At 44.0% G+C, this 22,487-nt stretch overlaps 1 protein-coding gene across 2 annotated transcripts; it reads left to right on the forward strand.

The window, feature by feature from the left end:
• The first annotated feature begins 27 nt into the window (after positions 1-27).
• RETREG3 (reticulophagy regulator family member 3) lies at positions 28-21,281 on the forward strand. Of its 2 annotated transcripts, none has more exons than XM_036339724.1 (9): positions 28-330; positions 12,622-12,728; positions 13,786-13,816; positions 14,718-14,865; positions 15,523-15,607; positions 16,620-16,757; positions 17,978-18,060; positions 19,213-19,345; positions 19,750-21,281. In XM_036339724.1, the coding sequence occupies exons 1-9, from the start codon at positions 92-94 to the stop codon at positions 20,205-20,207; spliced, it is 1,422 nt and encodes a 473-aa protein (XP_036195617.1). In that variant the 5' UTR covers positions 28-91; the 3' UTR covers positions 20,208-21,281. The 2 variants fall into 2 exon arrangements, with proteins under 2 accessions (XP_036195617.1, XP_036195618.1); XM_036339725.1 differs by having other exon boundaries at positions 30-330; positions 14,739-14,865.
• The last annotated feature ends 1,206 nt before the right edge of the window (positions 21,282-22,487 follow it).

Below are 22,487 nucleotides of genomic sequence, written 5' to 3' on the forward strand. Positions count from 1 at the left end.
CACCTCCCCCGCCGAATCCCGCGTCTGCGCAGTTGGTGTTATTGTGATTGTCAAGCCGCGCGGCCCCGGATGTGGTGGCTGCCGGGGGCAGATGGCGGAGGCAGAGGGGGTGGCCACGGTCCCAGGCCCAGCTTCGAGGCCGACTTTCCGGGGCCGCGGCGCTATGTCAGGCTCCTTGGAGAGGGACCAGCAGGTTGAGGCGGCGCAGCGGGCCCTGGTGGAGGTGCTGGGGCCTTACGAGCCTCTGCTGAGCCGAGTGCAGGCGGCACTTGTTTGGGAGCGGCCAGCCAGAAGCGCCCTGTGGTGCCTGGGGCTGAACGCGGCTTTCTGGTGAGAAACTGGACCCTCGGAAACCCTCCGAGGCGGGAACGCGGCAGGTTTCTCTAGGGCTCCACCTCTCGCCTCACCTGTTTTCTCCGCCGCATTGGCTCCTTCCTGATCTCCCTTCACTTCCTCCCACTCCATCCCGCCGGCAGCCTTTGGCACCGCAGTTCTCCGCAGGGCCTTCCAGTTGTCTTCCTTGTTTTACCTCCTCCCGCACCCTCGCCCCGCACATCTGGCCGGAGCTTCTGGTAGCATCTGGAGCCTCCCGCTGTGGGCGAGGGCGCCTCATTGTAGCCGGGGAAAGCTGGGTCCCTTTCAGGCCATCGCCTCCTTTCTCCGGTCTGGTCACAGGTGGCTTGGAGACTGTCTCCGGAGATGTCAGTGGTCGTTCTTGGGGCGGAGGCGGGAGGCCTGGACCGGGTGTCCCGAGGTGCGCTGTGAGACAGCCCGCCCGCGCGGCGGGGATCAGGGTGAGCGTGGGTGGATGTACTTTGGCCCGCTCAGGGAAGTTTGTGAGGTCTGAGCGTCACCAAGAGCCTCCGAAACTGCAGCTTGAAAGTTACAAGCGTTTAAAGAACAGCTAGGAAATAGTGATGGTGAGATTGCGCCCTTTTGGAAGGCACTTAGGATTGCCACGCCTCCCTGTCCCAAGGAGTTAGAGCGGCGTCTTTAGCCGTGGTTTAGAGGCAAGGAAACGGAGGGTGTCTGTAGTGTGTGTGAGTTTTCCTGCGCTGGAAAAGGGGGGCTGTAAATATACTTTAAGGATCTGCTCTCTGAAAATGGAGGGACTGCTGCTTCCCTCAGTTGTCATCACCTAAAGGGGACTTAGGTTTTCATAGGATCTACCAAGGATCTGGGGAAGTATAATTGGTCAGGGAACTGAGGTATATATGTATATATGTGTGTGTGTGTGTGGGGGGGGGGGGGTCCTACAGCTGAATGAAATAAGACTATTCTGGATAAGCCTAAAACAGAACAAGGTATGTGTTTCCAAATTTTTTTCTTTTTGCTCAAAATAGCTTTCCTCTTAAAATTCTTGGTTTTAAAACCAAAACATTTCTTATCCTTTCTCTGAAAGAAGATTTTCCGTCAGCTGTAGCAAAACGTTTTCCAGTTCATTGTCAGGAAGACACAATGTTTAGCTATTAAATTAATCCTGCACAGTTTGAAGGAGACTCGTGTTAAAGTTGTCACAGTAGCCTCTGCCATGTGTTGCTTCCAGAGTCTAGCAAACTCGGTGATAAACTTTTTTCTTTTCTTACAGCAGTCTTCATTATTGGGGTGGGGCGGGGTGGGTGGGGGAGAGTGCTTCTTCCTAGATCCCCAGGTACCTACTTCTCTCCTGTTCTCTGTCAGAAACCCGTAACCTCATTCGGAAGTGTTTACCCAAATGGCTGTTTCTTTCTTCCTTTTGCACCCCCATCCCAGTCCCAAACCCCAGACCATCCAGTCGGAACTTCATTTCCTACATTGGGATTGTACTCATAGAAGAAAAAGTTGTCCTCAATAAACCAGTTTTGTATCAAAGTATGACTGGCTGATCTATACATGAATCCTGATAAACCAAGGATTTGTTAGTGCACATGGGCCGGTAGCCTGTAAGTTATTTTTGGAGGGGACTTTCTACATGCCCCTTGCCTGAGAGCTTTTTGAAATAGAATGCAGGTAGAGGTCTACATATAAAGAATTGCTCTGACGGAGACACATCTTCAAATGTTACAGTGTTAGCCTTAATTTGTTCACCCCCAACCGTGTTACTTAATTTTATTATTATGCTATGTTTAGAATCTCACTCAGATCCCCCCTTTCCTACTCCTAGTCTCTCTCTTTTTTAAAAAAATATATTTTTATTGATTTCAGAGAGAAAGGGAGAGGGAGAGAGAGAAACATCAATGATGAGAGAATCATGGATTGGCTGTCTCCTGCACGCCCCACATTGGGGATCAAGCCCGCAACCCAGGCATGTGCCCTGACCAGAATGGAACCTGGGACCCTTCAGTCCACAGGTGGATACTCTATCCACTGAGCCAAACCTGCTAGGGCCCTACTTCTAGTCTGTTAAAGCATTGTTGTGATTGGTCTTTGTCTCCTGGTAGCTTGCCTGCTGTGTATCCAGAACAGTTCCTCTTGTTACATTCCCATCACACTCTACGTAGGTGGGAGAGAGATATTGCAAAATGAGGGTATGACTCTTGATGCTGAAAACAAGTGGGTATGCCATTTATGGCAAGTACAGGATGACTGGTATTATTAAGGCCCCCGAAGCTAAGGTAGATTGACATTGGAGTTCATAGGATTCTTTGTTTTAGTACCAGTAAATGTGCTTCCTGGAAGGTAGTGTGAGGTTTAAAATGAAAGTTAGACTTCACATTCCAGTAGCATCGTATTGAATGTGGATGTTGACATTTCACTTTGGAATGTTGAAGAGTGGCTGTTTAATTTTGGACATTTTATTTTTTAAATATGTTGTGTGTGTTTTTTAATTGATTTCAGAGACAGAAAGGGATTGGGAGAGTGGGCTAGAAGCATCAGTGATGAGAGAGAATCTTAATTGACTGCCTTCTGCATGTCCCTTACTGGGGATCGAGCCTGGAACTTGGCACACACCCTGACTGGGAATTGAATTGTGACCTCCTGGTTCATAGGTTGATGCTCAACCACTGAGCCTTGCCAGCTGGGCATTAGACATTTAAAATGTTTAGGAACCACGAGGATCATTGGCTCAGGACAGAGAAAAATCAAATCTGAAATATTTTTTGTTATTTGTTTGTGTTTTTCTTTATCCTTGCCCAAGGATTTTTTCTTTTTCTTTACTGATTTCTAGAGAGAGTGGAAGGGAGGGAGGGAGTGGGGAGAGAGAGAGAGAGACATGGATGTGAGTGAGACACATAGCTTGGTTGCCTCCTGGCATGCCCCTACTGGGACTGGAGAATCTGCAGCCAAGGTATGTGACCTTGACTGGGAATTGAATCCTCAGCCCTTGGGTTCGAGGGCTGGCGCTCTAACCATTGAGCAACTGGTCAGGGTGATTATTTGTTTTGAACAATGATATATCACTAACTGAGGTGTGTGTTTTAAAATACATTTTGAGGCATTAGAAGATTGGGTAGGAGTACAAAAAAATCAGAATTCAGGAAGGTGATTTAGCTTTTAAAGTTCTCTATGCTCAATGAAGGTTTTTCTGTACCTGTGAGTGTGCCCTCTTATATCTTTTTTTTTTTTTTAAATATATTTTATTGATTTTTCACAGAGAGGAAGGGAGAGAGATAGAGAGTTAGAAACATCGATGAGAGAGAAACATCGATCAGCTGCCTCCTGCACATCTCCCACTGGGGATGTGCCCGCAACCCAGGCACACGCCCTTGACCGGAACCGAACCTGGGACCCTTCAGTCCACAGGCCGACGCTCTATCCACTGAGCCAAACCGGTTTCGGCATGCCCTCTTATATCTTAATAAAGAAAAAACACCATAAAAGAGAGAGAGAGATGTAGATGACTTGCCACTACAGTATTCCAAGGCTTTCACTCTTTAAAAAAAATGTGGTTTTTTTTTCAGATTTCAGAGAAATTATGGTGATCGAATCAGAGATCTTCCAGCCCATTTTGCTTCTGGTCACTGATACATTATTATCACTAGGATAATAACAGTCACGTCAGGCCTTCTTTCCAATTGCTTGTCTTTTTTTGTTTTATTTTTTCTTTCTTCCCCAACTGCTTATATTTTCATTATCCTCAACATCACCCATAAATTAAATGAGTGATTTGGGAGAAGAATATGAGTCAGCAAGAGTGTATCCTAAAAAAAAAAAAAAAAAAAAAAAAAAAAAAAAAAGTGATTCCTGACAGGATCAGAAAAGAACATGTTTGAGTAACTTTTTAGTTTGACTCAAATCTAGGAGATAGGGGAAGACAAAGGAGCCCTGGAAATGTATGAACATATGGTTCAAGGAGGGCTAGATGACTCTGAACTCCTTTCCAGTTTTCAGCATTCTATGATTCTAGGTCATCTTTATTATTTTTTAAAGTTTATATTTTTTATTGATTTTCAGAGAGAGAGAGAAACATCAATGATGAGAGAGAATCATCGATGGACTGCCTCCTATAGGCCCCTTATTGGGGATCGAGCCCACAACTCAGGCATGTGCCCTGACAGGGAATTGAACTGTGACCTCCTGGTTCATGAGCCAACGCTCAACTCCTGAGCCACACAGGCCAGGCTCTAGGTCAAACTCAAAGGCTGACATGGGCCAAATAAAGAAGACATGCGGCCCACGGCCCGCGAGTTTGACATGCTTGCTCTAGGTGGTCTTTAAATTGCAGATACTGATTTAGAGCAATCTACAAGTTGATTCCCTGTTGGGATCTGCTTTTACAGTCACTAGTCTGAGTTAACCATATATCATATTCTAGGGGATATTATGGAATATATTGTTTTCACAATTGAAAAAAATAACAAGGTGTTCCCCCCTCCTCCAAAAAAATCTATCCAAATTTAAAAATGACCCAAAAAGTGATTAAAGGTATATAGCAATTCTGATTTAAAAGGTTCGAATTTGCGTAAAAAACAAGAGTGAAGAACGGGAAGTGGAAGGGAGGGCCCAGTTAAGTAGAGACATTTGTTCTGTGAAAAAAATTTACACATCAAATTTCAGAGGAAATCTATTGAGCAAATGTTTCTGATGATAGTCTTTGGAGGGTTTTGTTGCGTTTGGTAGCCAAGAAGACTTCCAAGGATGCTTTGGCTTTTTTTTTTGCCTCTCTTTTGCTATCAGTTTATTTTTATTTTTTTATTTTTAGAAAGAGGGAGACAGAAACATCGATGTGAAACACGTCGATTGGTTGCCTACTGCATGTGCCCTGACCAGGGCCTGGTGGGGAGGAACTTGCAACCAAGGTACATGCCCTTGACTGGAATCGAACCTGGGACCCTTTGATCTGTAGGCTGACACTCTATCCACTGAGCCAAACCGGCTAGGGCTTGCCATCAGTTTTTATCTGTCCTAATTATAAGGTTGGGTGCTTTCTGTCCATTAACACAAAGTAGGTCAGAGCAGCTAGTTGATTTCATTTCTGGTTTTGTGCAACCAATAACTATCACTACGTGACATAGATTGGGTTAATTTTTTTCATTCTAATTTATAGTGTCTGGCTCATTACTAGATAGCCACAGTCCTGTACAACAGTGGGCTTTTTGTCTCTATAGGATGGTATGGTTCTAAAGTGCCACTGAGCTAAGCTTACTCTGTAATAACGAAGGAACCCAGAAATAGTGTCTTCTTTGATTGAAAATAGGCATGTGGCCGAAACCGGTTTGGCTCAGTGGATAGAGCATCGGCCTGCGGACTGAGAGGTCCCAGGTTCGATTCCGGTCAAAGGCATGTACCTGGGTTGCGGGCATATCCCCAGTAGGAGATGTGCAGGAGGCAGCTGATCGATGATTCTCTCTCATCGATGTTTCTAACTCTCTATCTCTCTCCCTTCCTCTCTGTAAAAAATCAATAAAATATATTAAAAAAAAAAAAATAGGCATGTGGCCAAAACTGGTTTGGCTCAGTGGATAGAGCATCGGCCTGCAGACTGAAGGGTCCCAGGTTCGACTCCAGTCAAGGGCATGTACCTCAGTTGCGGGCACATCCCCAGTAGGAGATGTGCAGAAGGCAGCTGATCGATGTTTCTCTCTCATCGATGTTTCTAACTCTCTATCTCTCTCCCTTCCTCTCTGTAAAAAATCAATAAAGTATATTAAAAAAGAAAAGAAAATAGGCATGTGATCTTTGTTTGGTTATAGCATAAGCTTTACGATTATAGCAAACTCCAATTTATGTGTACTAAAATGAGGATCCATGGTATAGTTAACCTGAAAAAAATTGTTTAGTTTTGGAATTCTCATAATTTTTCTGAAAAAAACACACACACACACAAACAAAACTCCCTTTCTCTCTGAAATCAATAAAAATATATTAAAAGGATGTTTACTCTTGCCATAACCGGTTTGGCTCTGTGGATGGAGTGCCGGCCTGCCAACTGAAGGGTCCCAGGTTCGATTCTGGTCAAGGGCATGTACCTTGGTTGTGGGCACATCCCCAGTTGGGGGTGTGCAGGAGGCAGCTGGTTGATGTTTCTCTCATTGATGTTTCTAACTCTCTATTCCTCTCCCTTCCTCTCTGTAAAAAAAATCAATAAAATAGATTTTTTTAAAGAAAGAATGTTTATTCTCATTGGTAATAAAAATTCTAAGGTAAATAAAGGACAGTGAGTTATTAATTTGTGCTTATTAGGTTTTTAAATTTTATTTATTTTAGAGAAGGAGGGAGAGAAAGAGAGAAACATCCATTTGTTGTTCCACTTATTTACGCATTCATTGGTTGATTCTTGTGTGTCTTAATGGGAAATGGAGCCTGCAGCCTTGGCGTATCGGGATGATGCTCTGACCAACTGAGATACCCGGCCAGGCCCTAAAACTTTTTTTTTATGGAAACTTTAAAACATATATAAGTAGACAGAATAATATGTACCACCATACACCCAGCTTTAAACATTTTCACTTCATGGCCAATTTTCAGTCTTATTACCCCAATTCTTTCCCTTCTTGAATTTGAGGCAAATTCTAGATGTCATATCATTTAATCTGTGTTTCAATATGTGTCTCTGAAAAATAGACTTTAAAAAATTCTACTGCCACTATCACATGTAAAAAATTAATGATCTCAGTCAGTGTTCAAATTTCCAATTTTCTCATAAGTGTCTTTTTTTTTTTTTTTAAGCAGTTTGTTTGGGTTAGCAACCAAATGAAGTCCACATATTGTGACTGCTGTTTTTTACATCTCTTACTTTGTTGGTGCCCTTTCACTCTTCTTTCCTCTTTGCAGTGAATTTGTTGAAGAAACCAGTTTGTCTTGTAAAATGTCCTACAGACTAGATTTCCTCATCTGTGGCTTAACATGTTCTCCTGTGCTCTGTATTTCCTGTAAATTAGTAATTGGATCTAGAGGCTTGGTCAGATTCCGGTTCAAAAAATTTTTTTGTAAGAATGTTTCATAGATGATGTATTAATTTCATTTTTATTTTCTTGATTACTTATATGTTCTAAGCTTTCTCCAATCAACATGCTTGGCTTTAGAAATAAGAAAAATAAATATCATAAGGAAAAATTGCCCTGGCCAGGTAGCTCAGTTGATTAGAGCGTTGTCCTCATATGCCAAGGTTGCGGTTCGATCGCAGTCAGGGCACATGCAGGGATCAATCAATGAATGCATATGTGAATGGAATAATAAGTTGTTGTCTCTCCCAGATCAATTAAAAAAACACACATAAGGAAAAATTGATTGTGAGCCCACAACGGGTAGGAGTAATGGCCTATGGGCAGTCCCCAGATTGAATAATTCACTTGTGACTATCCAGAGTTGACTACATTTGCAGTTGTTTTTGTTAAGTTGGGAAGTTCTCATGCTGATTAGATTTGCTGAGAAATGTCTTGCATGTTTTATTAAACTTGTACACTGTTAAAGCTGCATGTGAATTTTTTCTGTCTGTGGGAATAGACATTTTAGGATTAAGCTAATCCAGAGGACTCTTCTCTTATTTTCCTTCCATCCCTTACCCATACCAGTTTCAGAAGTACTTTATCTTCAATGATGTCTTGTCCTCGAACATAGTGGCAGTGGTTTTTACAGGGAGGCTTTCACATTACCTTCATAAAAGGCATATGTGACCCTCAGTATATCCAAAACACACCTATCCAATTGATATTCCCTTTTCTTTTAGGAATTTAGTGTTGAGGGCTGGTAGGAAAGGCGCACACACTTAACTGTATAGACCCCTGAGGAAACATTGATATTTTCTAGTTACCGTGGAGGGATCAACTCTAGTGGTTTGAGGTGCTCTTTCTGTTAATTAAGTTTTTATCTACATGGAGGAAAGTATTTTCCCAAGAAATGTTATTTTATACCACACAAAATCTTCTTCCTTTGAAGTTCCTGCATTGGCTTGTTCAACAAAAGGATACATCTGGTCCTAAAATGGACTTGTGGACCAGAATTAATCTCGCTCAAAAAGATGTTAGCCTTCATGACCCAGAAAATACACTCTTTGTAAAACTCTATACTAATTTACCTTCAAAATCCAATACCCTTTGTCATAAAAGGCCCACGATGTGACTCCCACCCCCACCTCTCTCCTTGTACTCATTCCCTCCCTTCGTTCTTTTTTTTATTTTTATTATTTTTCAAGATACATATTTTTTATTGATTTCAGAGCGGAAGGGAGAAGGAGGGAGAAATAGAAACATCAATGATGAGAGAGAATCATTGATTGGCTGCCTTCAAGCCCCACACTGGGGATTCAGCCCGCAGCCCAGGCATATTCCCTGACCAGGAATCAAACTGTGACCTCCTGGTTCATAGGTCTAAGCTCAACCACTGAGCCACACCGGCTGGGCTCCCTCTGTTCTTTAAGTTTCAGTTCTGCCAAACTACTTGTCTTAAATATGTCCTGTCACCTGATTGTTCTCCCTATCTGTCATCTCCTTCCCTACATCCTTTGGCCATGTTTTCTTACCATTTGTCTTTCAAAGCCCACTTAGATGTCCTCTTCTTTGTTATTACCATGTCATATTATGTTGCAAACACACACAGACACATAAATACACTTGAGAGTAAGGTCTGTGCCTTACTCTTTTCCATAACTGGACTGCTTACTAGGCATTGGCATGTAACAGGCACTCAAATGTTTATGGAACTAAGTTGAAGCATAGGTTGGGGGCTATAACAGATGACTAAAAATAGTCCAGGTTTTGGAGAAACAGTATTTTCATTGCCATCATCTTTGAAAAACTGATCTTTCTTAGGAGAGCTTAATATCCTTCCCTCCTCCAGTTTATATTTGTGTTAGTAACTATGATCGGGGAAGTGGAGATGGCAGACAGTGCGGATGGCCTCCCGAGAGAGCCCATTCAAGCACTCTGGAGAAAACAGCAGTCGCGCCACTCTTGCTCCTGGGACATGGAGGCAGCAGCACTGGGAAGCTCTAAAGCCTTTATCCTTGGCCTTGTTAAATTGGCTTGTTTTGTGGGGATGATGAACTGGCTTTGGAGAGAAGATTAATGGCCTGGGGCAGCTCTGGAGGCTCCTTTCGGTTAAGCTGCCCTTGTTCTTTAATTTCACATATAATTGCAGTATCCTTTCAGTGGTGGGGTGGAAAAATTGGAATAGGGTTGTCACTTGTGACTGGATTTCTAAGTTCTCGTTTCATTCCATCCCTTATTCTTTGTATAGTTTTAAAAGTTATATAACATGGATTCATGTTTATTGAAAACAAAGTACAAAACTGTCTAGAGCCCTAACCGGTTTGGCTCAGTGGATAGAGCGTCGGCCTGCGGACTGAAGGGTCCTAGGTTCGATTCCGGTCAGGGGCATGTACCTTAGTTGTGGGCGCGTCCCCAGTGCGGGGTGTGCAGGAGGCAGCTGATTGATGTTTCTTTCTCGTCGATGTTTCTAACTCTCTATCCCTCTCCCTTCCTATCTGTAAAAAATCAATAAAATATATTTTACAAAAAAACAAACAAACAACTGTCTAGAGACAAAAATTAAAGTTCCTCTGCAATCCCTATGTTTTTGTGTATTATATGCACACAGATAAAGCTTTTTAAAAATTATGATAAGGATTGTACTCTTGGTATTGTTCCGTGATTATGTGAAGTCATTGGGTCATGTTGAGTTGAGAAGTGGTCATTTATAACCAACCCTTGGTAATCCTTGTTTGATCAATTGCTGTGATAATACCTAATAACACTTCAGTAGTTCTATTCAATTTTACAATGTATTAGGTGACTTGTATTTTTTTTTAAAGCAGGATCAAGTATGATATTTTTCTAGATGATTAAGTATGTTGTTTCTAATACCTGCAAACAATCCTGCAAGATTTATTATTAAGACACATATAGATGAGGAAACTGAGGCTTAACGAAGTTAAGCTAATTAACTAGTATTTAAAAAAAATTCTTTTTGAGAGTATGTTTATTAAAGCTTAAAGGAAGGGCTTAAGATAGAAGAGGCAAGAAGACAGTAACAGCGGTGAGCCTAAGTGGAACTGCCTTGGCCCTTTAGAAAGAAAGTCACAGAAGCAGAAGTGAGTCATCTGGACTGTGTGGACTCAGGAAACAAGTTACTGAAGCAAAAGAAGGGTCCTTGGAGAAAGAAAACAAAGATCCGTGCCTTAGGAAATAAGGAGGGGGGAGGGAGGGAGAAGGTACAGAATGCTCCAGAGAGAGAGAGAGAGAGAGATTTGGAACTGGGTCCATTCAAGCACATCTGACTTTAAAAGCCATGCCTGCCCATTGGTGTGGCTCAGTTGGTTGAGTGTTGACCCATGAACCAGGTCAGGGCACATGCCTGGGTTGTAGGCTCGATCCCCAGAAGAGGGCATGTGGGAAGTAGCCAATCAATGATTCTCTCTCATCATTGATGATTCTGTCTCCCTCCCTTTCCCTTCGTGTCTCTCTAAAAATCAATAAAAACATCTTTTAAAAAAAAGCCATGCCCCATCCTAGCTTGTTTGGTTCAGTGGATAGAGCATTGGCCTGCGGACTGAAGGGTCCTGGGTTCAATTCCAGTCAAGGGCACATGCCCGATTGCAGGCTCTATCCCCAGTAGAGGGTGTGCAGAAGGCAGCTGATCAACGATTCTCATCATTGATGTTTCTATCTTTCTCTTCCTCTCCTTCCTCTCTGAAATAAATAAAAATATATTTAAAAAAAAACAAAACAGCCCTAGCTGGTTTGGCTCAGTGTATAGAGTGTCGGCCTGCAGACTGAAGGGTCCCAGGTTCGATTCCGGTCAAGGGCATGTACCTTGGTTGCAGGCACATACCCAGTAGGGCAGCTGATCGATGTTTCTCTCTCATCGATGTTTCTAACTCTATCCTTCTCCCTTCCTCTCTGTAAAAAATCAATAATATATTTTTTTTTAAAAAAAACATGCCTAACTGCCCTACTGAACCACCAATCTGGTGATAATATTCCGCCTTCCTCTCAATCTTAGAACAGTGTTTCTCAAACTATCTTCTGTGGTAAGGACTAGTGTTATTTTTCCTGATCTGTTGCAAATCATTACTTTTGTAAAATACAAAACAAATGACTTACTAGACAAACTAAGTTTAAAAAGGCATAAGCAATACAGGTCAAATTGTTATACAAATTTCTAAGTGCTTACTTTCAATTTCCATGCTTATTTCCCCATAGACTGGTGAAGTCAGCCCTGGAGTACAGACACTCTTCAAGGGTTTGCCTTGGAGGTGTTAGGGTTTTTTATAAGTATTTTATTGTGAAGAATTTTTCATGTATGCAGAGGTAGAGATAATAGCGCAAATAAAGAATCCCATGTACTATCTCCCAGCTTCAGCAGTTATCAACTCATAGTCAATCTTCTTTCGTCTTCTTTCACACCCTTGCCAAGCTATTATTTTAACACAAAACCCAGACATCATATCATTTCATTCATAAATATTTTAGTAAATATCTCTAAAATAATAGGGACTCTAAATTTATAACTTCCATAACATCACACCTAAAACAATTAATAATCCCTTAATATATTCAGATGTGCAGTCAGTGTTCAGAGTTCTCAGATTGTTTATAACTATCTGTTTATGATTGATTCCTTCAAATACCTAGATTTCCTTCATTCTATTAATGTGATAATTATGTATATATTTATTTTTGTATGTTGAACCACCTTTGCATTCTTGGAATAAATCCTAGGAATTGTTCATGATGCATAATCCTTCTAATATCGGCTGAATTCAGTTTTTCAGTGACTTATTGAGCATTTTGCATCTATATTCATAAAGGATATTGATCTGTAGTTTTCTTGTAATGTCATTTGGTGTTGGTATTAGAGTAATGGCTTAATAAAATGAATCAAGAAGTGTTCCGGCTTCTTCAATTTTTGGAAAGAGTTTCAGACGGATTGGTGTTAATGCTGAAGAACTGGCTTTTAGAAGTAGCTTCAGTGCTTTCTGTGTGACCTTGACAAGTCATTTTACTTTTTGAACCTCATTTCCCAAAGGATATCTAATTGAATGAAATGCTCTTTAATATATCTCTACCAGTTTTTTGCCCTATACTTGGGTCTAATTTGGTAGAAAGATGTTTGACAACTTGTTATCAAGGATGAATTAAGGTATATTGAGATATGTAACTATGACCTAAGTCTATTTACTATAGAGCCTTTAGTGCACAAATGTTCTTTTCTAAAATTAGCTTAATTGGATAATGATCTTTTGTTTTTCCTTCTCTCTAGGTTCTTTGCACTGACATCCCTTCGTCTTGTATTTTTACTTGCATTCAGCTCAATGATCATAGTGTGTATAGATCAATGGAAGAACAAAATCTGGCCTGAAATAAAAGGTAAGTTTTTAGCATTTAGAACACACTGAACTTCTTTTCTGTAATTTTTACCTTTAGTTTTGGGGGTTTATGAGGGAGTATGTGGAACTGGGAATGTCTTTTGATGTTCGAATTATTTGCTTTAGGAGACCTTTCTCCTTCTGCATGTAATTTCTTAGAACTGAATTATGCCCTTCTCATTGTTAAGCTCAGAAAATCGGATTCGCCATCTGAGATATTCTGCCCTCATAATTGACCTGAGGAATAAGTAGTCCTTAAATAGTCCTCAAGTTTTTAAAAAATAATTCACTTCATTGGATACTATGTCTTTACTAAGGCAGTATCAATTTGCCTCTCAGGAATTTTTAAATTTATTTTAAAATATATTCTTATTGATTTCAGAGAGAAAGGGAGAGGGAGAGAGGTATAGAAGCATCAATGATGAGAATCATTGATCAGCTGCCTCCTGCACACCCCCTCCTGGGGATTGAGCCCGCAACCCTGTCATGTGCCCTGACCCAGAATCAAACCATGACCCATGGTTCATAGGTAGACACTGAGCCACATCCGCCAGGCTAGAGTGTACAGCTTTTAAATACATTCCCTTCCTATTGCAGAGACTTCAAGGAATCATGTCAAAAGACTTTACATCATTTTTTTGTAGTTAATGGGTCTCTCTTTTAAAAGAATAGGCAGATTTCTAGTGTTGGAGTAGTTGTAACATGCCTTGTAACCTAGTGCACCATTGATGTGTTTCAACAAACCAGATATTCTTGAGGGGTGGGATGGACTATTTGTTTGTGTATACCTTGGCTCTCAGCTTCAGTAATTAGAAGGGGCCTGATGCTCCATTTGAATCCTCCTTACCCCACCCCCCTCCCCTGCTGGAGAAATGAGCAAGCATCAGGCATCATTCCCTTGTTGGCAGCTCCCTAACCTGGCAGTATAACGTAGTGTCTCCTTTTATTCCCCCCCCCCCCCAAACCTATTAAAATTTGAGCAGTCAGACCAATAGCCTAACATTTTCGTATTTAGTTTTCCCTACCAACTAATGCTGGTGTTTGTTTTAATATTGTAGTGTCAAGACCCGACGCATTAGACAATGAGAGGTATGGAATACTAATTAAATCCCTTTTTTTGCTCTGATTGATTCTCTTGTTGTAATATTCTGGTTATATGTTGTTGTCAACCCCATGTTCTGGACAAACTGTAAGCTGAGAACCTAGGTTGTTCAAGTAATCATTTTAACAGATTCTAAAGTTCAGGCAGAAGTATGTTGAGATGGCTAGTGTCCTCTGATATTTACAAGAGAAGTTTCTGAAAAAGAAGCATTACAGTGCCCCATAACTTGACATGCCAGAGAATTAGCTGCATTATCCAGTCCTAGTGAGAAAACCTAAAGGCAGCTTGTTTCATTAGTCTCCCGGTTGTTATACCAGCTCATTTAGTGTTTTCTGGGGCCTCCAGCTGTTTAAAGTTTCCTGGTCAGAAAACACACTGGTTCCTGGCATCGGCAAGTCAAAGGTTCCTCTGTGTCTACGGCTCCTGCTTCCATTTTTCAACTCACTCATCCCGTCTGTGTGATCCAAGTGATCTTCTCCGCTGTGCTTTATTTTTGGTTTTGCTTTTTTTCTCTCTGAAGGGTATGTCCACCATTGCCTCCCTCTCAGCAGCAGTGGTGTCAGACTGCCTTACTTTTATCCCTGGATTGCAATCACAGTGAATTGCAATGGTTGAGTGCAGGGATGATGTTTCTAAGCACAAAGGGCCTTGGAGCTGGTGGCAGGTTTACACATGAGGATTGGGCTGCCGGCTCATAGGGTGGAGTTGTCAGAGCAGGTTTGCCCTTGTAGTCCCCAAATTCAAGTTTCAACCTGGTGAGCCAAGAAGAAAGTCATGCTTCACCTCCAAAGCACCTAGGACAGCCACTCCCTAGCCCCTATTTAAACCCGGAAGCGTTGGCTTCCTACACAGCAAGAGGGGGGGATCCTCAGCACTCCCCTTTTACAGCTCCCCCTTCTCTCTTCATAGCTGGGGCTTTGTGCACCCTCGGTTACTCAGCGTGCCTGAGCTCTGTCACCATGTAGCTGAAGTCTGGGTTAGTGGGACCATTTTCATAAGGAATCTTTTGCTTTTCAAAAAGCAAAACCCAGGCAAGGTAAGACGCTTCCCCTTTTCACTTCTGTGTCTGGCTTCTCAGTTCAGTTCATGCTAAACTGAAAACAAACCCAAAACAAACCCCTTTACTACATATTCTCATTCAAGAAAGAAAAGAAAAGATCAAGAGTTTATTATAGAGACGAAGGGAAGTTAATAGAAAAAGGCTTGACTAGCCACTAGACTAAAGCAGAGCTTGATGACTCCTCTTTTGGGTGCTTGCCACTTAGATTAGGCCATCTTTCTCTTCCAAGGTGAGAAAGAAAGCTTGCTTGTATGTATTCTGTGTCATATTAAACATGTGATAGGTTGTTGGGTTTTTTTTATTTTTAATTTGACTTAAAAAAAACCCACCACCAACACTTGCTTTCAGAGAGAATATTTGGCTAAGTCCTATTCAAACCAGTTTCCCAGCATGAAAGGTGCAGCCCTATGGGGCTAGCTACGTCAAAGGAGTTTGAATAGAAGTGGTCATCCTCTTTTCCTCCCAAAGAGAATCAAATTGGATGCAAAGTGGCGGGTACATGTGTCATTCCGATGTGTTTGTGCTTTACTCATAGGCCATAAAGAATTATTTCAGTCACATCTCTACCTCCCATGCTCACCCTAGTCCCCTGCCATGTAGCAGAAACTCAATGCTGTTTCTTGACTCCCCCAGTTCTGCTTGCTGAGCTGTGGGATACTCACCTTTTTGGCTGTCTTGGGCCGCTACATCCCTGGGCTCCTGCTGTCCTATTTAATGCGTAAGTATGGCATATACCTACCCCTGTGAGCTTACTCTACTCATAGCTTTTCCAGCCACAGCTAACTCTGGGTCTAGGGAGGACTTTTATTCTCTAGGAAATTATCTTTTTTCTTTCCCCCCGCCCCATGATTTGTTTAGTGTCCTGAAAGGGTCTTCTTACCCTTACAGCAGGCTCCCCACATATAAAGTCCTTATCTTACCAAGTCAGTTTTAGAAATTGACGAGAGTTAACTAACATACTGTATTAACAACTCTAAAGGACTGTCCCTATTTAAGGAGAGAATGTTTATAGTGTATTGTGTAACAGCAAAACTTAACTCTTAGGGCAGTGGTTCTCAACCTTCTGACCCTTTAAATACAGTTCCTCATGTTGTGACCCAACCATAAAAGTATTTTTGTTGCTACTTCATAACCGTAATGTTGCTACTGTTATGAATCGTCATGTAAATATCTGATATGCAGGATGGTCTTAGGCGACCCCTGTGAAAGGGTCGTTCGACCGCCAAATGGGGTCGCGACCCACAGGTTGAGAACCACTGTCTTAGGGGATCCTCAGCTAGGTTCTGTTTACCCTAGATCACTTTTCCCCCCCGTAGCACAGTTTTATAAATTTAGTTACTTCCTATTGGCATGAACACTGCTTGTTTGAGGCCAAAGGAACTGAATAGTTATGGCTGTGGCCATTATCAGAGCTCATGTGATTTGTTATGTAGTTTCTGAGGCATTGTTACCCTTTGGCCTTATTTATGGCTCAGTGACACCCATATGCAAGTGACCGCACATCTCATTCTGCCCTCAGTGAATCAGCTCTGTAGATGGCTGCAGATGTGTCTACCTTCCAACAAAACGCCCTCATGTACTTGGGGAGACTAGTGAAGGTGGCCAGCAGAATCAGGCATAACTGTTTTATATTAAGTGTCTAAGCCCCTCAGGACACAAGAGCAAAGGGACAGGTAGGACTGTTTTGTGCACCCCTTCTCCATTTTGCCACTATTTCCCACTCTTCTCAGTTGTCACTGTCATGATGTGGCCCCTTGCTGTGTACCACCGACTGTGGGATCGAGCCTGTGTACGGTTGAAGCCAGCTCTGCAGCGGCTGGACTTCAGTGTCCGCGGCTATATGATGTCCAAGCAGAGAGAGAGACAACGTAAGTGTAAGGGGGAGTCTTCCTTCCACTTGGGCAGTTTGGGGAAGAGAAGGAAGGCCTATAGGCCTGACATAATGGGTAGGTCCTCGAAAGTGGGAAAAGCGGGATGTGGTTGGTGTGTGGGGGGGTGGGAGGTAAAAGTGATATTCTATTCCAGGGAAATCTATGCAGGCTTACCCATTTTTTTTCCATTTGGGAATTCAAGACACTCCCATTTTAAACAAATCTGAGAAAAGCTCTCCTGTGTTGAATAAAAAACAGTGAAGATAATCCCTAGTGTTTGCTACTTTTTATGAAGCATTTTCCTTGTGCCCAAGCACTGTGCTGGCTGCTTTCCAAACACAGTGACGACAGTTGTGTGAACTTTTCCTCTGCTGTGGTCTGATCAGGTTAGGTGTGCATTAAGCCCTGACCTCAAATAGCCCTGCATTTGGTCACCAAGGCCCTGCTCCTCCCGGACAGCCAGCTGAATAATATCAGTCCTCAAAAGCCTGATCTAACTAAGCTGGGCATCTCCCTCTGCCCTCTGTGATAGTGCCTACTTTCCACCTGGACACCCAGTCAGTCCCTCGCTGACCCTGAGAGCTGTTGACAAGCCTGGTAGTTGATCACCTGAGGGTGGCTAATGGAGAGCTGTTGGAAGAGAGATCTTTTTCTTCTGTGCTATCAACTTACCTTTCTGTCCACTTGGGCTCTGCAACTCACCTCAGGCATTGTTGGGTAGGCTTAGGGCCGTATTCAGAGAGGTTGGGTTCTCTCTCTCTCCTTTTTTTTTTAACTCTTTATTGTTTAAAGTATCCTATATAATAAAAGGCTAATATGCAAATTGTCCCCTCAACTGGGAGTTCAACCAGGAGTTCTACCACCAGGGGGCAGGGCCGCCCATCCAACCACCCGTGGCCCCTCCCCCCAGCCACCCCCAATCAGCCCCAGCCCCAATAGCGGTGGGCCAACTGGCTGGACCCCACCAGTGCACGAATCTGTGTACGGGGCCTCTAGTTATATATAGTATTACATATGTCTCCTTTTTCCCCCATTGACCCCTCCCTGGCTACCCCCATTCCCACAGCACATGCCCTCACCCCCCTAGTGTCTGTGTCCAATGGTCATGCTTATATGCCTGGGTTATCTTATGTTCTCATTTTATGCCTTCGAAGCTCAGAGGGTAGGGGTTTCCCCTTCAAGGGAAGGTGCCAAGGCCTTCTGCTCTTTCCACATAGTGCGCCGCAGAGCTCTACACCCGGAACATGCCATGGACAACCAGAGTGACAGTGAAGAAGAGCTTGCTGCCTTCTGTCCTCAGGTATTTTGGGTGTGGGACTGTACCACTGGCCAGTTTTCTTTTTTAAAAAAAAGAATTTTCTTTTTTATTTATTAATATATTTTTAATTGATTTTAGAGAGGAAGGGAGAGGGGCAGATAGAAACATCAATGATGAGAATCATTGATCGGCTGCCTCCTGCACGCCACCCATTGGGGAGTGAGCCCACAACCACAACTAAGGCCTTTGCCCTGACCAGGAATCGAACCAGCAACCTTCCGGAGCATGGGATGACGCCCAACCAACTGAGCCAGGGCTGGCCAGTCTTCTTTAGCTTCCTTTTAACCATCTGGCACCTACATTTAGTTATTAGTAAGCTCATAGGCTCAAGTACTCCCTCCTTACCCCTGTGAGAGCCCAGACATGAGCATAACTGGCACTCCTGTGAGAAGCTAGTGTTATATTGGGACTTTGTAAATCTCAATTTGAGCCTGGTGACCAGCACACCTTCTTTCATGTCTCCCTTTAACCCCTGCCATCATGGCAGAACTTCTGGAACTGGTGTGATTATCTTTTAAAGAGCCCTGCTCATGCCCTGTGCGGTTTGGCTCAGTGGATAGAGCGTTGGCCTATGGACTAAGGGGTCCCGGGTTCGATTCCGGTCGGGGGCATGTACCTTGGTTGCGGGCACATCCCCAGTGGGAGGTGTGCAGGAGGCAGCTGATCGATGTTTCTCTCTCATCGATATTTCAAACTCTCTATCCCTCTCCCTTCCTCTCTGTAAAAAATCAATAAAATATATTAAAAAAAAAAATAAAGAGCCCTGCTCATCTTGGGTTGGGCAGTGTGTGTCCTCCAGGTCACCTGTGAAAAGTGTTTTCTGGATCAGTTTGCTTAAGAGTAAGTGGCTGGTTGACTCCTAAGACTGCTTTCCTTCCTGTGCTCAAGATTGATGAGTAAGGGTGTTTTCCTTGGGAAGCAGCCTAAAAATGGTCAAGATTTTGACAGAAGTCTCCATCCACATCTGGTTACTTCTGGCCTTAGGGTAGTCTTCAGGGCCAGTAATTAGTAAAGCTGTTACTAGGGAATTGCATCTGTTCTTTTTTTTTTTTTAACTTTTAAAAAATTTTAATTTATTGCATCTGTCCTTACCGGCATCATCTCTTCAGGCTTGTCTGTCTTTTCTTTCCTTAGCTGGATGATTCTACTGTTGCCAGGGAATTGGCCATCACAGACTCTGAGCACTCGGATGCTGAGGTCTCCTACACAGACAATGGCACATTCAATCTTTCACGGGGCCAGACACCTCTAACAGAAGGCTCTGAAGGTGAGCGGCCTGACTTGATAATGGTTCTGACTTACCACCTTTCAGCTTCCCTGGACAGAAGGGATACCGCCCTCTCCTCTCCTGTTTCTGAGAAGTGGCTTAGGTGTCAGAGCAGCCTTAGGGGTATGGCCACATCCAGGATGGCACAGCTGCTCTCCTTGGAAGCCTCAGTGCCTTAGTTTCCTCAGGTTGTAGGTTCACGGGGAGCAGAGGGGAAGGAGAGAGGGGAGTTCTCTCACCAGCAGAGGACTCAGAGTCTATAAGCAGAGGGAAGAGCTGACCAGTGCCATGGGTTTGCTTCACCCTTAGATATCCAGGGTGGAAAAATGTGGTTACGTGGGGCCGACTTGGTGGGGCTGGGGTCAGGTAGTTGCTATGTCTCAGACATCCTTCTGTGCTTTCAGACCTAGATGGGCACAGTGATCCAGAGGAATCCTTTGCCAGAGACCTTCCAGACTTCCCTTCCATTAATGTGGATCCTGCTGGCCTGGACGATGAGGACGATACCAGCATTGGAATGCCCAGCTTGATGTACCATTCCCCACCAGGGGCTAATGAGCCCCAGGGCTTCCCAGCCAGCCGTGACGAGAGTACATTGCCGGAGCTCCTGCTTGGTGCCCTGCCTGCAGGATCCAACCTCACCAGCAACTTGGCCAGCCTGGTCTCCCAGGGCATGATCCAGCTGGCCCTGTCAGGGGCCTCCCAGCCTGGCCCTTCTGGCCAACCTCCCCGGAGAGCAACCAGAGGCTTCCTCCCGGCCCCCAGCTCAGACCTGGACACTGATGCTGAGGGGGATGACTTTGAACTTCTGGACCAGTCAGAGCTGAGTCAGCTGGACCCTGCCAGTTCCAGGAGCCACTGAAGCAGAGACTCCTTTTGGGGGGGTCACTGTGGCTTAGGGTTTTTTTCTCATCCCACTAAAGGTGAAGGGGCAAGGGAAGAACCCAGGTCCCATCCCCTGACTTATACTTGTATGCCTGGTGGCCTGGCTGATGTCCAGAGGCCTGTTGAGAGAAGATACTCACTTCCCTGCTACCAGCTGTACACCCATTTCTGAGCTCAGTCACTGAAGTGTGAGTGTGCTTCCTTAGGGAGGCTTCTCCCCATCAGGATGGTTCTTTTGGGGAACAAAGTAGTCAGGGGTATTGGTTCCCCTTTGAGGGGGTGCTGCTGTTTGCTTCTAGGTATGGGTGCTCAGGAGCCCTCATTGATAGAAGAGCCCTTCCTCCTCCATCATCTCCCTAGAGGCCCAAGTCAGGCAGCAGCTGGAAGAATTACACTGTCATTCTCCTCTTGGGCTAAGCCATGATTTGTCTGTTTCTAAGCAGGCTTCTCCTTTGGTCCTGCAGAGCAGGCCTGTTCCCTCTGCCACAGCCCATCCTCATTTCTTGAGGCCTAATCCCCAGTTTGCTCCAAAACTGCTTGTGAAATTTAAGAAATGTGAACATGATGTGGAGGTGGGCCTCTTCTACATTACCTTGGGCCGTGGGGTCAGCTGGCTGGAAGGGCGAGTGCCTCTCGATGGTCTCACTGAATCTTTTGGAGCTGCCTGGTAGTCTTCGGTGCTGCTAACCCCTGGCTCTGTTTGCCCATCGGCCTGAGCAACTAGCAAAGCAATACCAGACCACACCCATTCCCATGTTCCTGCTCCTTCCCTTGCTGCTGCTCTGGAGAAGCAGCATTCCATGGGGGAGGCCAGAGTAGCACTTTACCAACGGCTCAGTGGCATTCATCCCAGAAGCCACCAGCTCTTCCTTCACCAGCTATTCTTACTCTGTTCAGCTCCGTTAAAACTTTTTATATTGAACTGCTTCCCAACCTGGTGGACCTCTTTTAAGGATGAGCCCAATTAGCAAGACTGTGTCTGTAATGAGCAGCGACCCCTCTAAGGGGTATCTGTTAAGACTGTCCCTAGTAAAATCATGTGAAACAAAAACTGAAACTGGTAATTAGTTCTAAACTTATGTCAGCTTACACCCTCTCTCTGCTTCTCCAGAGCTCAAGCCAAACTCCTGTCCTCTTTCCCTCAGCATTAACCCTTTGCTGATCCTCAGGGACCACTCCCCCAGCGCCTCCGCACCTGGGTGAGGGATGCTGGACAGAGCCCATTTTCATGTGCTACAGGTGGGAGTGTGCTAGCATGTTTGCTCTTGGCTGATGAAAGGTGGAGGCCAGGACGTGAAAATCATGAACAGTGAGAAGGGAGAAGAACTAGATGCCTATTTCATAGTCACCTTTGTGTGAATGTTAGTGGTAATGGCATTTCCCCACTTAGGGTTCTCAAATATTTTGGGCACCTTATCTCCTCTCAGAGCCCAGATGTCTTACAGGTGATCTCTGATGTGGAAAAAAATGGGAGGTGTGGGAAACGAGTGGGATTTTGCGCGTTTGCATGAGTGTGTGTAGCTCCAGGCTTGGGAGTTAGCAAGGAGGGAAGGAAGGAGAGCAAAATCTTTGGAAGGTGTTTCTTGTACCTGGGGATCCTGCTCTGAATCTCCTTAGTCCTCCACTGTGAATTGGGGTGAGGGGAGGGGTGGGAGGGGTGCTGGGGAATAAATCTTATATGAGAACAATCTGTAAGAGACTAACATTGAATGGTGTCCTACCCTTGATAGGTCTCTTATTAATCTGGTATGTGATTAGAGGAGGCGAGAGCCTCAAAAGAGGAAGTCCAGGTGTAAGGAACCCATTGTGATAGTCAGAAAATGACCATGGTGTGAGGCCACTATCCCCTCCCCAGAGCCCAGACACGAGCATAACTGGCACTCTTGGCCAGCATCTAGCCTGCAGTTCCATCATTTCTGTTCCATCTTTTCTAATTCCTTTTTTGATTTTTAATCCTCACCTGAAGATGTTTTTACTGATTTCAGAGAGGGAAAGAGAAACATCAATATGTAAGAGAAACACTGGTTGCCTCCTGTACACACCCCCACCAGGAATCAAACCCGCAACCTAAGTATGTGCCCTGACGAACAGAACCAGCAACCTTTCGGTGCCCAGTGACGCTCCAACCAACTGAGCCACACTGGCCAGGGCATCTGATTCTCGATACTGCTCCCTAAACGTGTGGAGACAAGTATATTTCAAAGGCTAATGAGATTTTAGGTAACAGAAGGCTTTAAAAAGTAACACCAGGTCCCTC

The sequence above is a fragment of the Myotis myotis genome, unplaced genomic scaffold, assembly GCF_014108235.1.
Source record: "Myotis myotis isolate mMyoMyo1 unplaced genomic scaffold, mMyoMyo1.p scaffold_m19_p_17, whole genome shotgun sequence".
Lineage (NCBI taxonomy): Eukaryota > Metazoa > Chordata > Mammalia > Chiroptera > Vespertilionidae > Myotis > Myotis myotis.

Excerpts from the sequence above, each read along its gene's own strand:
- RETREG3 (XM_036339724.1), top strand. The coding sequence starts at position 92 with ATGGCGGAGGCAGAGGGGGTGGCCACGGTCCCAGGCCCAGCTTCGAGG. Across the intron at positions 12,729-13,785 it reads AATCTGGCCTGAAATAAAAG|TGTCAAGACCCGACGCATTA; the intron begins GTAAGTTTTTAG and ends TTAATATTGTAG. Across the intron at positions 18,061-19,212 it reads TTGCTGCCTTCTGTCCTCAG|CTGGATGATTCTACTGTTGC; the intron begins GTATTTTGGGTG and ends TTCTTTCCTTAG.